The sequence below is a fragment of the Quercus robur genome, chromosome 8 (genome assembly GCF_932294415.1).
Source record: "Quercus robur chromosome 8, dhQueRobu3.1, whole genome shotgun sequence".
NCBI classification, from domain to species: Eukaryota; Viridiplantae; Streptophyta; class Magnoliopsida; order Fagales; family Fagaceae; genus Quercus; species Quercus robur.
The window spans coordinates 1449650-1466226 of NC_065541.1; the positions used below are offsets into that span (position 1 = coordinate 1449650).

Genomic DNA, 16577 nt, shown 5'->3' on the forward strand with positions numbered 1-16577 from the left:
GTTAGGACCCGATCTAGACCCTGTGGTCTTTTTCATCGTCCATATACCTTGGCCCATATCAAAGGGTTTGGATCACCCGTTTTTCATGTCCAGGCTTGCTTGCTTCTATGCTTTATGCTCGTGTTAGCCTCTCTTGATTTAGGCTTTGCCACGTTTGGCGCCCTTAGCGGGTTCGTGGTTGTGTGGTTACATTCGACGCCCATGAGGCCTTGTTTGGATGTAGCCATTCGGGATGCATCACCATGATGCCGGTTGCCTCATGCACACCTATCCCCGTTTTCGCTCTGTGTGATGATTACTTACCATGCTTTTTTGTGCTACTCGTTGGCTTTATGTGCATCTTTACACGCTTGTTTACATATTCATGCATGAGTCTTGCTTGTTAGTATGTCGTCCATGTTTCAACACAATGAGGCTATGGACATCCGATCCAAACCTACATCTATCCCTTGTGAACACCACCTTTTGTTTGCTCTTGCATGTTTACCCTTTGCTTCTTGTTTGCTATCTTGCTTGTCTGCCCCTTCGCTCGTATGTTTGCACGCATCCTGTATGCTATGCTTGTCATTACTATCTTGCTTGTTTATGTTGCGCCCTTTTGCTATTGTCTATGCATCTCTCCCTTTCCATTGCTTGTCTACTAGTTTCTTGTCTTTGCCTTTGCATGTACACACATGGAGCAAGGACACATGGAGCTAGGGCGCGATCTCCTAGGCACAAGCAAAAAGAGTGCAGATGCAAGCTTACCAATATGAGTCGAGCAGTTGTGTTCAATAGGTTTATGGTTTAGCTTTTCCCTTTGGTTATGTACTCTTTTAAATCCCTTCCTTCTTCCTCCCTTTCTCCCTTAGATGGTTTGTATTAGGTATATCATGCTTTGTACCATTCGTCCTCATCTCTAGAGTATGGCGACCCCTGTTTATTTTCCTACACCTATATTTTGGGCCATGTTCTAGGGATGTAGGTATTTACTTTCCTGCTCTGTGTGCTAGCATTATGCATGATGCATGTATATATATATACCTGCTTGCCCTTTCCAGTGTGATTGTCACGATCTGTGTCACTCAAGGCTCGGGATGCATAATTTCCGCTGCGAAAGTAAGGTGACTTCTCGCCGAATTTTTGCGGTGGAAATCTGGCACTTTGCTCGAATGCCTTAGGAAAGCATAGATTGGGACCAAAACCATTCAAAACCAAACCTCAAAGTCCCGAAAGCCAATGTTGAAATCATGTTTTTACTGCCAATCTCCAAAAATTAAGGTTTTATCAAAACAAAGGACCATTCTTGGGATAGGTGTTGTGGGGTGCCTAACACCTTCCCCACACGTAACCAAACTTCTGGACCTAAGAATCAAGATTTTTGCCATCCACATTAGATTAGGAAAAATGACATTTTTCTTAACCTAGGATCGGTAATAAAATCAACTAAAAACGGGTGACTATTCACACCTTAGAAAAACCCAATGATTGGTGGCGACTCCACTTACCTTTGGTAATCACCTAAAATTTGGCCCAAATTCCTGCCACAAAACCAAAGGTAGACCAACCTTCCTCCATCGAGAGAGAGAGAGAGAGAGAGCACCCGAAGCTCCACTCAAACAACACACATGCATATACATCGAGAAGGGCCTCCAACGGGCCCCACACGCACGGGAGTTGTCACCATGGCGGGTGGTCGAACGAAGGCATGGCAGTGGCGGTCTTTTCCGCTTAGCCAGTTGAGGCTGGGCGTCGACAGTTGTGATTTCCAACTAGCCTTTGTTGGCTTTATTTTGTGCCAAATTTGATTGTATTTTCTTCAATCATTTCCCTGTATTTATGTGGGTTTATTTGTATGGGATGAGTGTGAGAGATTGGTGAAGAATCAAGCTTCAAAGAAGTATCAGTGTAATTCACGACTAGCTCACGAGAAGCTCACGAGAAGAGTAACTTGCGAAAGGCCACGTGTGAAGCACATGACTAGAAGCTGAAGAGTCCTACCAGACTGTCAAATTCATGAGTACTTCATGAGAAAGGCCATCTCGCGAGGTACTTATAAAACTCTCTGTTTGGTAAAAAGAAAAAGTGTTTTACCAAATTCTTTACCCACACTATATATACACTCATTACCCACGAAATGTAAGGAGTGCTTTTCAGAGAGAAAACCCTAGCAAAAACACTTGAGAGTTAGAGATTGTTCTACCCACAATCATCTACACATTTTCTCTCGGTTTTCCTATACTCCTACCTCTCCATCTCTACATCTTTGAGAGGTTCTTAGCCCAAACACTTACCTCACCCAATCTAACTATTGAGTCAAGTTTTGGTGCCTTTGGGAAGTATTGGAAGGAGTCATTTAGTGGTGGATGCAATCGGGCTAAATTGTGGGATCCGAAAATTTAGTGAAAACAAGACTCCGAAAAGTCTGTTGGTAGCAGGAGCTTGGAGGGTTCAAGTACATGGAATAGACTAAGTTTGGAGGGTCTTTTGTTATTCTTGGACTCCAACTTTATTCACTAGTGGATTGATTTCGACTTGGAGGGTCGTAGAAAGGTTTTTCCTCGAGTTCTTCAGTTTTCACTTTGATAACACATCTTGGTATTATCTTATGTTTGCATCTCTTTTCCCTACTCAATAAGCTTTACTTTTATTGTTCATTGTGGTTAAATATGGTTTAGAGTAGTGTTACCGGTTTATTGCGCATATTTACTTTTGTTTCGCATGTTGTTAAGTAAGAATAAAAACAATCTAGCCATAATTTTAAAATTAGGGTCCGAACAAGCATTAGTGTATTCACACTAATTTGTGCTTTCAAATTTAAGGCAAAGCAATACTAGTAAATTAATTCATAGGAAATTCTAAGCATTTAACGTACTCGAAGTTTACACTAAATCAAAGAAATATAAATATAAAATATATATATATATATATATATATAGAGAGAGAGAGAGAGAGAGAGAGAGAGAGAGAGAGAGAGAGAGATAAAACAAAACACTCTTAGAAAATTAATTCTTGAACATTAAAAAAAAAAAACAAAGGAATACCAATAATAAAACCAAATCCAAATAGAAATTTGAGATCAATTCTAACAAACCAGCATTGCCTATAATTCCTACACGTAAAAGAATCATGTGACATATAATGTAAAGATGAAATAATTTTAATTATTTTTTATCAGCTTTGTTGAATTTTTTTTGGTAATTCCAATATGTTGATAGACCCGTAGCTCAAACCATTTCCCTTCCTAGACCCCCATATACTTTGTGTATTGGAAAGTGTCATTAAATTATAAGGGTCTTGGCTCTTTTGTTGAATTAGACATTATCTATCATTAGACCAAATCAATAATACAAGACATTATGGGCCACAAAATTACAAATTTCCACATGCCAAGAATTTGGTTAAGAATGGAAAAATTAGGTTATTTAGGGGAGGCCTAAGAGTTTTCTCCCCGAACTCACCAAAACATTATCTCAAGAATTAATTTTCTAAGATAGTTTAATGAAATTGATTGATTTAAGGCAAAACAAAACTAGTGAATCAATTCACAGGAAATTCTAAGCATTTAATGTACTTGAAGTTTACACTAAATCAAAGAATTATACATAAATAAACACTTTTAGAAAATTAATTCTTGAACATTAAAAAAAAAAAAAAAAAAAGTAAACCCAATAATAAAACTAAATCCAAATAAAAATTTGAGATCAATTCTAACAAATCGGGATTACCTATAATTCCTTCATGAAAATGAATCAAATGACATATAATGCAAAGATGAAATTATTTAATTATTTTTTATTTCTTTTGTTAAATATTTTTTAGATAATTACTATATTCTGCTAGTCCAGCAGGTCAAACCATTTCCCTTTCTAGAACCCCAAGTACTTTATGTATAGAAAAATGTCATTAAATTATAAGGCTCCTGGCTCTTTCACTGAATTAGACATTATCTATCATTAAACCAAATCAATAATATAAGACATCCTGGTCCACAAAATTACAAATTTCCACATGCCAAGAATTTGGTTAAGATTGGAAAATTGAGGTTATTTAGGTGTGGCCTAAGAGTTTTCAACCCAAACTCATCAAAATATTATCTCACCTAAACATCATCCCCTCAAGAATTAAGTTTCTAAGATAGTTTAATAAAATTGATTGATTTAAGGCAAAATAAAACTAGTGAATTAATTCATAGGAAATTCTAAGCATTTAATGTACTTGAAATTTACACTAAATCAAAGAATTATACATAACTAAACACTCTTAGAAAATTAATTCTTGAACATTAAAAAAAAGAAAAGAAAAAAGGAAACCCAATAGTAAAACCAAATCCGAATAGAAATTTGAGATCAATTCTAACAAACCGGCATACCTATAACTCCTTCATGAAAATGAATCATGTGACATATAATGCAAAGATGAAGTGATTTAATTATTATTTTTATTTCTTTTGTGGATTTTTTTTAGAAATTACTATATGTTGCTAGTCCCGTAGCTCAAACCATTTCCCTTCCTAGACCCCAAAATACTTTGTGTATGGGAAGGTGTCACTAAACTAATTTTGTTGAATTAGACATTATCAATCATTAAACCAAATCAATAATAAAAGACATCATGGGCCACAAAATTACCAATTCCCTCATGCCAAGAATTTGGTTAAGAATGGAAAAATGAGGTTATTTAGGTGAGGGCTAAGAGTTTTCTCCATGAACTCAGCAAAACATTATCTCCTCAAGAATTAATTTTCCATGATAGTTTATATTGATTTAAGTCAAAACAAAACTAGTGAATTAATTCATAGGAAATTCTAAGCATTTAACGTACTCGAAGTTTACGCTAAATCAAAGAATTATACATGACTAAACACTCTTAGAAAATTAATTCTTGAACATGAAAAAAAAAAAAAAAAAAAACCAAATCCAAATAGAAATTTGAGATCAATTCTAACAAACTGGAATTGCCAATAATTCCTTCATGAAAATGAATCATGTGACATATAATGCAAAGATGAAGTGATTTAATTATTTTTTATTTCTTTTGTGGAATTTTTTTTAGAAAATTACTATGTGTTGCTAGTCTCGTAGCTCAAACCATTTCGCTTCCTAGACCCCAAAATACTTTGTGTATGGGAAGGTGTCACTAAACTAATTTTGTTGAATTAGACATTATCAATCATTAAACCAAATCAATAATAAAAGACATCATGGGCCACAAAAATACCAATTTCCTCATGCCAAGAATTTGGTTAAGAATGGAAAAATGAGTTTATTTAGGTGAGGCCTAAGAGTTTTCTCCATGAACTCACCAAAACACTATCTCCTCAAGAATTAATTTTCCAAGATAGTTTAATGAAATTTGATGTTTCTCAGAAAATCAGTAGGTTTGGATGATGCGGATTAAGAAGATGTGTCGGACCTGAAAAAGTATTGACAAAAGTCAGAGGAGACCGAGGTGACCGGCCACAAATCCTCCGATGATGAAGTTAGTTTCTTTCTTTAGGAAATTTGAAATTTCAAGATTCTAGGAATATTGTCTAGAATGAACTTACCTTCTTCACAGGAGTAGAAGTGTTTATATAGGTTGATGTAAGCGGTTATTCATCTCATAACTCCCCCTATTATTAAGGAATCTGTAGGATTTGGAGTCAACTCCTGTAACTGCGGTGGGAGTTATGTTTCTTTGACTATCATTTCCATAACTGTTGTTGGAAACGATTCATCACAAAGAGGCCTAATTTCCTTTATTAAGTGTAGAGCTCATCCGTCCAAACGTTTCTAAGGACGGACGAGCTTTTTAAGGAAGCTCCTCCATCTAAACGCTTCTAAGGACGGACGAGGTCCTTAAGGATGCCTAGGATGATCACTACATGCGCTTGGTTCGCCCTAGTTGGTCTTTCATTGGACGAGCCATATGGACGAGCCCAGGAGTTGGGTGTTTTTTGTAACACCATCAAAATTGATTGATTTAAGTCAAAACAAAACTAGTAAATTAATTCACAGGAAATTCTAAGCATTTAACGTACTCGAAGTTTGCGCTAAATTAAAGAATTATACATAACTAAACACTCTTAGAAAATTAATTCTTGAACATGGAAAAAAAAAACCCAATAATAAAACAAAATCCAAATAGAAATTTGAGATCAATTCTAACAAATCGGAATTGCCTATAATTCCTTCATGAAAATGAATCATGTGACATATAATGCAAAGATGAAGTGATTTAATTATTTTTTATTTCTTTTGTGGAATTTTTTTTAGAAAATTACTATATGTTGCTAGTCCCGTAGCTCAAACCATTTCCCTTCCTAGACCCCAAAATACTTTGTCTATGGGAAGGTGTCACTAAACCAATTTTGTTGAATTAGACATTATCAATCATTAAACCAAATCAATAATAAAAAACATCATGGGCCACAAAAATACCAATTTCCTCATGTCAAGAATGTGGTTAAGAATGGAAAAATGAGTTTATTTAGGTGAGGCCTAAGAGTTTTCTCCACGAACTCACCAAAACACTATCTCCTCAAGAATTAATTTTCCAAGATAGTTTAATGAAATTGATTGATTTAAGTCAAAACAAAACTAGTGAATTAATTCACAGGAAATTCTAAGCATTTAACGTATTCGAAGTATATGCTAAATCAAAGAATTATACATAACTAAACACTCTTAGAAAATTAATTCTTGAACATTAAAAAATAAAAAAATAAAAAAAAACCCAATAATAAAACCAAAACCAAATAGAAATTTGAGATCATTTCTAACAAACTGGCATTGCCTATAATTCCTTCATGAAAATGAATCATGTGACATATAATGCAAAGATGAAATGATTTTTAACTTATTTTTATTTCTTTTGTTGAATTTGTTTTAGATAATTACTATATGTTGCTAGACCAGTAGTTCAAACCATTTCCCTTAATAGACCCCCAAGTACTTTGTGTATTGGAAAGTGTCACTAAACTATAAGACTCTTGGCACTTGTTGAATTAGATATTATTTGATAGGCCAAAAATGTATTAACCCATTTGGTAACTTAATCAATTAAGTTAGCCAAGTGAAATTAATTAGATTCAATTACATGCAATAAGCGTGGTAGAGCAAACAAATCGCCAACTAAGTTAAATGCAGTAGAAAATAAATTTGACACAGGTGATTTGTTTATGAATGGGGAAAACTACTAAGACAAAATCCTATCGAGTGAATTTAAGGTCACCACTCCCGAGAATCCACTATTATCAAAACAAGCGGTTACAAATAAAAGGAATCTCAGTACCTAATACTAACTTACAGTTGAACCTTTATCCCAATACCCAATTGGACTTGTGATGTAGTGACAATCTCTCTTTATAATACACGGCTTCCAGTACGTGACTAACCAATTGATGCACAGATTCAAGTACGTGACTAACACACCAACTTAAGGAAGATTTAGCTACAAAGTTTTTTAGTTCATTCAATGATGAAGGTCAAGAAACTCCTTGGTTACAAAACCCTTGGTGCAAAGACGCAGCAGCTTCTACAAGGAATATGATGAATTAGGGCAAATTTTGTCTCCCGTCACAATTTGCATGCACAATCAATTTGCATTGAGTTGCATCACTTTGCATCACCTTTGACGGCCCTTAAAATAATCCTTATATATGTGTAGGGTTGTGAAAAAAGAAACCCTACATAAATACACATGGATATACGTGAAATCAGATTTAGAAATCTGAATTTCGTAATTCTCGACAAATACAGCTTCTGTCGAGCTACTGTCAAGCATCAGCATTAAACCTCGATGGATATGGATTTGTTGAGTTTTAATGAATAGCACTCCTTCACTTGATTCTTGGACAGATTTGCATGGTTTCATTACTAAACTTAAGCTCTTGTTCCTTGAAATACTAAACACATCCTATATCTACCCAATTATAAGTAAAGTGCATTTTGTCAAAGGATTAGCCAATTTACATAACATTTGTCTCTAACAATATCCACATATGTTCTAACATTATCTATTATTAAACCAAATCAATATTACAAGACATCATGGGCCACAAAATTACAAATTTCCACATGCAAAGAATTTGGTTAAGAATGGAAAAATGAGGTTATTTAGGTAGGCCTAAGAGTTTTCTCCCCGAACTCACTAAAACATTATCGCCTCAAGAATTAATTTTCTAAGATATTTTAATGAAATTGATTGACTTAAGGCAAAACAAAACTAGTGAATTAATTCACAGGAAATTCTAAGCATTTAACGTACTCAAAGTTTACGCTAAATCAAAGAAATATATTTAACTAAACACTCTTAGAAAATTCATTCTTGAACATTAAAAAAAAAACAAAGGAAACCCAATAATAAAACCAAATCCAAATAGAAATTTGAGATCAATTCTAACAAACCGGTATTGCCTATAATTCCTTTATGACAATGAATCATGTGACATATAATGTAAAGATTAAATGATTTAATTATTTTTTATTAGTTTTGTTGAATTTTTTTTAGTTAGTTCCAAAATGTTGCTGGACTTGCAACTCAAACCATTTCCCTCCCTAAACCCCCTTGTACTTTGTGTATTGGAAAGTGTCATTCAATTATAAGGCTCTTTACTCTTTTGCTGAATTTGACATTATCTATCATTAAACCAAATCAATAATACAAGACATTATGGACCACAAAATTACAAAATTCCACATGCCAAGAATTTGGTTAAGAATGGAAAAATTAGGTTATTTAGGGGAGGCCTAAGAGTTTTCTCCTTGAACTCACCAAAACATTATCTCCTCAAGAATTAATTTTTTAATGTAGTTTAATGAAATTGATTGATTTAAGGCAAAACAAAACTAGTGAATTAATTCATAGGAATTTCTAAGCATTTAACATACTCGAAGTTTACGCTAAATCAAAAAATTATACATAAATAAACACTTTTAGAAAATTAATTTTGGAACATTAAAAAACAAAGAAAAAAAAAAAAGGAAACCCATTAAAAAACCAAATCCAATAGAAATTTGAGATCAATTCTAACAAACCAGCTTAGCCCATTATAAAAATGAATCATGTGACATATAATGCAAAGATGAAATGATTTAATTATTTTTTATTTCTTATGTAGATTTTTTTTAGATAATTACTATATGTTGCTAGTCCCACAGCTCAAACCATTTCCCTTCCTAGACCCCAAAATACTTTGTGTATGGGAAAGTGTCACTAAACTACTTTTGTTGAATTAAACATTATCTATCATTAAACTAAATCAATAATACAAGACATCATGGGCCACAAAATTACAAATTTCCACATGCCAAGAATTTGGTTAAGAATGGAAAAATGAGTTTATTTAGGTGAGGCCTAAGAGTTTTCTCCCTGGACTCACCAAAACATTATCTCCTCAAGAATTAATTTTCTAAGATAGTTTAATGAAATTTATTGATTTAAGGCAAAACAAAACTAATGAATTAATTTACAGGAAATGCTAAGCATTTAACGTACTCGAAGTTTACGCTAAATCAAAGAATTATATATAAGTAAACACTCTTAGAAAATTTATTCTTAAACATTAAACAAAAAAATAGGAAACCCAATAATAAAAGCAAATCCAAATAGAAATTTGAGATCAATTCTAACAAACCGGCATTGCCTATAATTCCTTCATGAAAATGGATCATGTGACATATAATGTAAAGATGAAATGATTCACTTATTTTTTATTTCCTTTGTCGAATTGTTTTTTGATAATTCCAATTTGTTGCTAGTCCCGTAACTCAATTCATTTCCCGTCCTATACCCCATGTACTTTTTGTATTGGAAAGTGCCATTAAACTATAAGGCTCTTGGCTCTTTTGCTGAATTAGACATTATCTATCATTAAACCAAATCAATAATAAAAAACATCATGGGCCACAAAATTGCAAATTTTCACATGCCAAGAATTTGGTTAAGAATGGAAAAATTAGGTTATTTAGGTGAGGCCTAAGAGTTTTCTCCCCGAAATCACCAAAACATTGTCTCCTCAAGAATTAATTTTCTAAGATAGTTATTGAAATTGATTGATTTAAAGCAAAAAAAAGTAGTGAATTAATTCACAGGAAATTCTAAGCATTTAACGTACTTGAAGTTTACGTTGAATCAAAGAATTATACATAAATAAACACTCCTAGAAAATTAATTCTTGAACATTAAAAAAATAAATAAAAATAAAGGAAACCCAATAATAAAACTAAATCCAAATACAAATTTGAGATCAATTCTATCAAATTGGTGTTGCCTATAATTCCTTCGTGAAAATGAATCAGTGACATATAATGCAAAGATGAAATTATTTAATTATTTTTTTTATTTCTTTTGTTAATTTTTTTTTAAATAATTACTATATGCTGCTAGTCCCGCAAGTTAAACCATTTCCCTTCCTAGACTCTCTAGTGGTAGGAATAATGAGAGAGAAACTACTAAGCCCAAGTGACAGGAATAATGAATTATAGGCACAAAAAATAAGTAAATGGGCCTCGAGGAAAGCAAATGGGCCTAAAGGAGCCCAGAGAAAGAAACAGTAAACCCATGGGTATTAAGTGATGTAGAGAAGTAAGAATTGGCTACAGCAAACCCGAAGTAATGAAGTAAGAAAGTAAGGGATTGATGGAAAACCCATGAGTCCCAAGGATGAAGGATATGGTAATTGGGCCAGGGAATCTCAAGAGAGTTAATAAAAGCCCATGGAAATGTAGAATTAGAAAATAGGCCGAGGATGCTTAAGGAAAGCAAATGGGCCAAGGATGCCCAAGGAGAAAGAAATGGGCCAAAGGAGCCCACAAGCAGTGTTATGGGTCAAGAAAGCCCAAAGTAACATAAGTAAATCCAATGATCATACTGGGACATTGTGATCCATTGACACAATATACCACCATGTTCTCCTAAAGACCTAGTGAGTCCCTCAAATGGTGAATGGACTCTTTAAGGACAAAACTTAAATACCCCTAATACTGCAGTACATAAATTTCAATTTTATAGCTCGATGGATATGTTCCAGAGGTACAACTCTTGCCCTGGAACTCTCAAAGAAATGGTGACCAAACCCGATCCTTCTTCATATCTGAATTCTATTTCCTGCAAATCAACTGTTATCCTCTTGGGTCTAGCTGACGAATAAGCCCCAAATAGGCCACACCCTCGAACTTTCAAGGCAACACTTGTATTTGTCTTAGAATCATAATTCATTTCTTTAATGGCTCCACCTGAATTGAACATCTTGATTAAACCTACGGCAGCAAATTTAACCCCATTGTGGAGTTCCTTAACGGGAACCACTGTGAAAACTTCGTATTCTCGGGATTTTAGTGTGATTGGAATTGCTGCATCCTTTGGAAGATAAACTACTTCCCCTGCAATTAGGACCACAAAAATTTCATTAGAAGAATTAAACAGTAAACAGTTTTTTGTTTTTTTTAAATATTACATAAATGTTATGTAGCATAGATGTATTGTGGCTAAATGCTAAACCATGCCTTATTAGGATTGATTGTACGAATTACAAAATCAGGGATAAATATACATACCACCAAGATGGGAAAATATAACAGTATCCCCAGTCCATGTATCATCTACAACTCTCGGCAAATAATTAACATCTTTGGCCCTAATCACCCCAGTAATAGTACCAGGATTTTCATTGTGGATAAGATTCTTCTTTCCAACCTTACACCAGCCAGCTCCCTGGCAGTTGAAGACTCCCACAACTCCATTAAACTCATTGAGGTTCCAAATCTTTAGAAGACTGCACAATCAAGAGCTAAGTTAAACATAAATGGCCCTAAAACACACAGCATGTGGAAAGTGAATGACAAATTCTTATCGGGGTGGAAATTCTGTTAAGTCCAAAGGCCAATCATCATTGTTATCATTATTTACCTTTTTCCATCTCTGGCAGGATCAGAAAACAAGCAATCCCGTGTTGGTCTTCCTGGAAGTTTGGCTCTCAATATAGAACCATCAGGAAGTACAAGCTTCTTTAGGAGATTGAAGTCGTGGTGTCCAGGCTTGTCACTGCACCACCATATATATATCTAATATGAGAAAACCTGTAGTTTCATGTTACAGAGCTAGCATAAGTTCATGAGCAAAGATCTTACCTGACATAAATAGCACATCCTCCCACAGCACGAGCTGCTCCATGATATTCAGCCAATGGATGTACACTCTATCATCCCAAACAATTTTAAAATTAGAATCCAACATATTGACCAGTAATCTAAAAGTACAAAGTAAAACCAAAAAATCAAATTTGTTCGCTTACATGGAACATATCCCAATCTGGCTGCATAAATTCCCCAAGAAAAATGGTGTTATAAGCAACAGAAGCAATATGAATTGTGTGTGATGCTGGATCTCTTGGCCAGAAATCATCTGATGCCCTTATAACAGCTGATCGCTTTGCACTATACAATACCAAAGGCAAAACAAATCAATATGGTTTGCAACTCTAAAGGAATGTTAATGTCAAAAAGGAAAAACAGGATTTCAAAAGAGTAACTACCTGTACAAACCATCTGTGTTGTGACTCATGCTAGAAATAATTCCATTGTCATGGAAGTTTCTGGATATAGACGCCTCTAAGGCCTGATGGTATTTTCTAGCAAGTTTAACCCTCCCACCATGGCCTGCCCCAAGAGTTTCAAGGATGTTCTGAACATCAACTTTGACACCATCAATACCAGCTGATGCAAGATATGAGTGGAGTTCATTGTAGAAGTTGAAAACATTTTCAGGGTTCACAAGGCCGAGCCCATTTGTTGTAATGCTTTTTAAAGCATCACAATCCTCATTTGATTGAACCCCGGGAGATGAAACGGGATAGGCCAACTTAGATTCATAATGTTCCATTTCAGTAACACCAGGTTTAACACCACCCCAATATCCTGTTATCGCATGCCACACATAGACATACCTGGAAATTCACAAAGAAAAGCATAAATACCTCATCAAATTATAGGTGCAACACTACGATTTGAAACTCTAAATAAGAAAAACCTACTTTAGAGCATGCTGATCCTTGATTTCACCAACAATGTGGCGAAGTCCCAATGCTGGATCCTCTACCCTGTGACCCTCTTTACCATCTTTCTGAAATTTGTGGTTTTCTTTGATATGTGTCAACCTATTTGCAAAGCTGAAGGACAAGAACAATGCCAAAACAGCAACTATTGTTAGCCAAAGAAAGGAAAGGTGGCAAAACAAACAGAAAAGTTTTTTGGATCAAGCACTCACTTGGCACTGTTATCAGCTTCACATTTAATACCAGTCGGATCCATGCTAACTGATTGCCATCCATCATCAATTATAACAAACTTTGGAGGAATCCCACCCTTCTCTAAGCTGCAAAAGTTTTACTAATTAGCATCTTTTATAATGCCAGAACCATGTAATTTTTACGAAAAATGTTAACATTACCACTGAGTTTACTACAAAACCAATGGCGAGAAAAGCTAGACAGAAGGTACCTCTCTAAACCTTCCTTCACGCCTTCTGAAGTGACATCAGTATAGAAAGCATCCCATGTACACCAGCCAAACCAGTTCAACATGTCTGGCATCTGAACCATATAACATATAGAAATTAGAAGTTATGGAGTTAAGTATGACAATGTACAAAAACCTAGTTAAGACAGAGGATACTCTGAAGCAGGGAAAGTGTACCTTCTTTCTCTCACGATGACAAAATGTCTGTAAATGTTTCTCAACAGTCCTGTTCATAAATGAAATAAAAATAAAGTCAGATATGTATAAGGAAAGATCATTTCTGCTTATCTAAGTCAAAACTCTATAATAAAACTTGTACAGATTAAAAACATTTAAGAAGATAAGATCAAGAGTTAATACATGAGGGTGATCAATTTCACATAGTATGTGATAAGAATCATAAGATTTAAACCTGCAAGTGCTATATGAAACAAATATATATAAGAATTTTACTTCTAAGATTCTAAAGGAATTAATGTAAATGTGTTTTCAATTCTTTAATGACTTAGACTTGAAATTTCAAACTGGACAGACAATGAAAGGAAATTAAGGGATACTGGTATTGCCAATATATAAATGTGTATCAAAATTTAAGACTTACTTGACTGCATTTGTGATGACATCAAAGGGGTCTGGTCCAGCAGCCACAAAAACCAAATGACTCCCCTCGAAATCCTCAACAGTTGGATCTCCTGCAAAGAACCAATTTCTTTTTTCATATCCATTTCAAAGATAGCCAAAATGTCCATAAATTGATCAAACAAAAACTAAAACGTTTTATTTCATACCACTTTCCAAGCAAATTTCCAACTCATTCTGCTCGTTTCCCTGAAGAACAGCCCTGAAATCACCTTCAAGAATTGGTAAGAAAACAACATATAAGGCAGATTGGTCCATGCCATCTTTGCTTCCTTGTTCAACATTAGAACCATCGCGTGCCTCAACAATCAAAAACTGGGTCTCAAAGGGTATGTCTTGGCCACAATTACCCATCCTGTGTGTCATCCACCACAACTTGAAGCGAAAATCACACATAAACCTCAGTCCCCTGCATAACCATTTGAATTCATCACAAAATGTAAGGAAATAATCCAAATTTTGATCCTTTCCCATATAGAACACTTACAGACCATCTTAAAAGAACCCCCACAGATTAAGACTTAGAAACCACTCAAAAAAAAAAGTATGAAACAATTCAACAACAAAATCCCAAAGCTGTAACATTACAAATTCTCTTATCAAATGCTTGAAGTCCCCTGTATATTGAAAACTTCACATTATACTGTAACTAAAACAACAAAGAACATTTACCACATATAACACATTACAGATCATCTTAAAAACCCCCCACAAATTATGACTTGGATAAGTTAGATCAGAATTCCAAAAAATAAATTATACATATAAAAAAGTTACATTAAATCCGCCAAACAAAAAAGGATTAGGATCAAACAACAAAATCCCCAAGCTTTAGGATTGCAAATCCTCTTATACAAGAAAGAAAACAAGCAAACTAGAACAAAAGATGTGCTAATAAAAAATTTGTTAATTTATAACCAAGAATCAGAATAATCATATTGTCATTATCTGAGCACACAAACATACTCAGATAAATTCAAAGAGAACCCCATAACAATGTTCAAAAAAGAAATAAATTAGAAGAGAGAGAAACATACTCAAGCTTCCCAATAGGAAAGACCCGGCGGCTTCCCATCTGATTGGACCTGACCCCAATGAATGCCCCATTCACCAATGCACCTCCTGTGGCTGCTGTCACCACAATGTTTTCATGCACTTCATGCAACACTTTGCTCCCCAACACCACCAAATTCCCATCAGCCACACTTATCCCCGCCCCAACGGTCATCTTCTCTCTCTCTTTTTTCAACAACAACAATCAAGTCTTAATTAGTCTCAAAATTTTATAATCAACTATGAATTCTTGACAGATTTATCGAGGACTGAGCAACAAGCAGCTGGCTTGTTAAAATTCTAATACCAACTATGGACCAAGTAAAACACAACAAAAGCAGCACAAGCCAATAACTATTAACTACAACGACAATTTAGGATGATAGATACGTGAAAGCAAGCTATGAAAGTGAGTAGGTGACACTTCGAGAAGTTCATCCATGTATTTATAGGTGACACAAATTTTACACATGAAGCCCATGTTGAAAACTCAACGAGTCGGTTGCAAATATGATTTTGCAAACTAGGGACTCCGTGGCTGACTCTGTGGTTGGGACCCACTGAAACCAAAAGCCCTTCCTCAGACAACGTGTAAAAAAGTATCTATCAGCAGTGGAAAGGCTATATGCCAAATGTTAGGAACATTTGGCATTCAAGCCCCAAAACTACTCAACAATGGGAAGGCTATATGCCATATGCCAATGTCAAATTTGGGATTTAGCTACAGTACCATCTCAAATGTAAGATGGTGCTGTAGCTGAATGTTATAAAAAAAAATAATTTTTTAATAATCTCATTTCTCTCTCTTCGTCCATTTATCCCGGTAAATTTCTCTCTCCTCTCTCATTTTTTCAGTTTATTTTCTCTCTCTTTCTTCCTGCTCTCTCTTCTTCAACGGAATGGGGGCAACGGCGTGAGGCTCGATCAGAAAAGCTCTCTCTTTCTTCCTGCTCTCTCTTCTTCAACGGAATGGGGGCAACGGCGTGAGGCTCGATCAGAAAAGCTGTGGTGGAGGTCGTGGGTTTTCGACGTTAGGGTCGAATTTGGGTGGCGTTTGGGTGGCGTTGGGGTGGTGTTTGGGTTGGCGTTGGGGTGGTGTTTGGCGTTTGGCGTTTGGGTCGAAGATGATGATGGGTTTGGGATGAATCCAGACGGCGACAGGTGACCCTCTCTCTCTCGCCATTGCTGCCGGCGTTTGGCGTTTGGGTCGAAGATGATGATGATGATGACGGGTTTGGGATGAATCCAGCGACGGGCGACCCTCTCTCTCTCGCCATCGCTGCCGGTGAGAACAGATGGGTTTGGGTTTGGTGAGAACAGATGGGTTTGATTTTGGATGTTGATTTTGATTTTGGATTTTGATTTTGGTTTTGATTTTGATTTGGCTGGATTTGGCTGTGCTGTGTT

General features: G+C 35.3%; 1 protein-coding gene across 4 annotated transcripts in view; it reads right to left on the reverse strand.

Moving 5' to 3' along the window:
* The window catches only part of LOC126694132 (probable galactinol--sucrose galactosyltransferase 1), a 34568-nt gene extending 18969 nt beyond the window's left edge, over positions 1–15599 (reverse strand). Inside the window, exons 1-13 of one of the 4 annotated variants that reach the window (XM_050390214.1) lie at positions 15155–15599; positions 14267–14526; positions 14080–14170; positions 13656–13704; positions 13461–13552; positions 13228–13335; positions 12995–13129; positions 12497–12907; positions 12257–12398; positions 12093–12160; positions 11872–12006; positions 11520–11737; positions 11199–11345 (exon numbers count right to left, since the gene is read on the reverse strand). In XM_050390214.1, the coding sequence (XP_050246171.1) occupies positions 11199–11345; positions 11520–11737; positions 11872–12006; positions 12093–12160; positions 12257–12398; positions 12497–12907; positions 12995–13129; positions 13228–13335; positions 13461–13552; positions 13656–13704; positions 14080–14170; positions 14267–14526; positions 15155–15345 (2047 nt within the window). In that variant the 5' untranslated portion in view covers positions 15346–15599. The remainder of the gene's footprint in view (positions 1–11198; positions 11346–11519; positions 11738–11871; positions 12007–12092; positions 12161–12256; positions 12399–12496; positions 12908–12994; positions 13130–13227; positions 13336–13460; positions 13553–13655; positions 13705–14079; positions 14171–14266; positions 14527–15154) is intronic. The other 3 variants (XM_050390213.1, XM_050390212.1, XM_050390211.1) reach the window with 3 other exon arrangements.
* Positions 15600–16577: the final 978 nt, after the last annotated feature.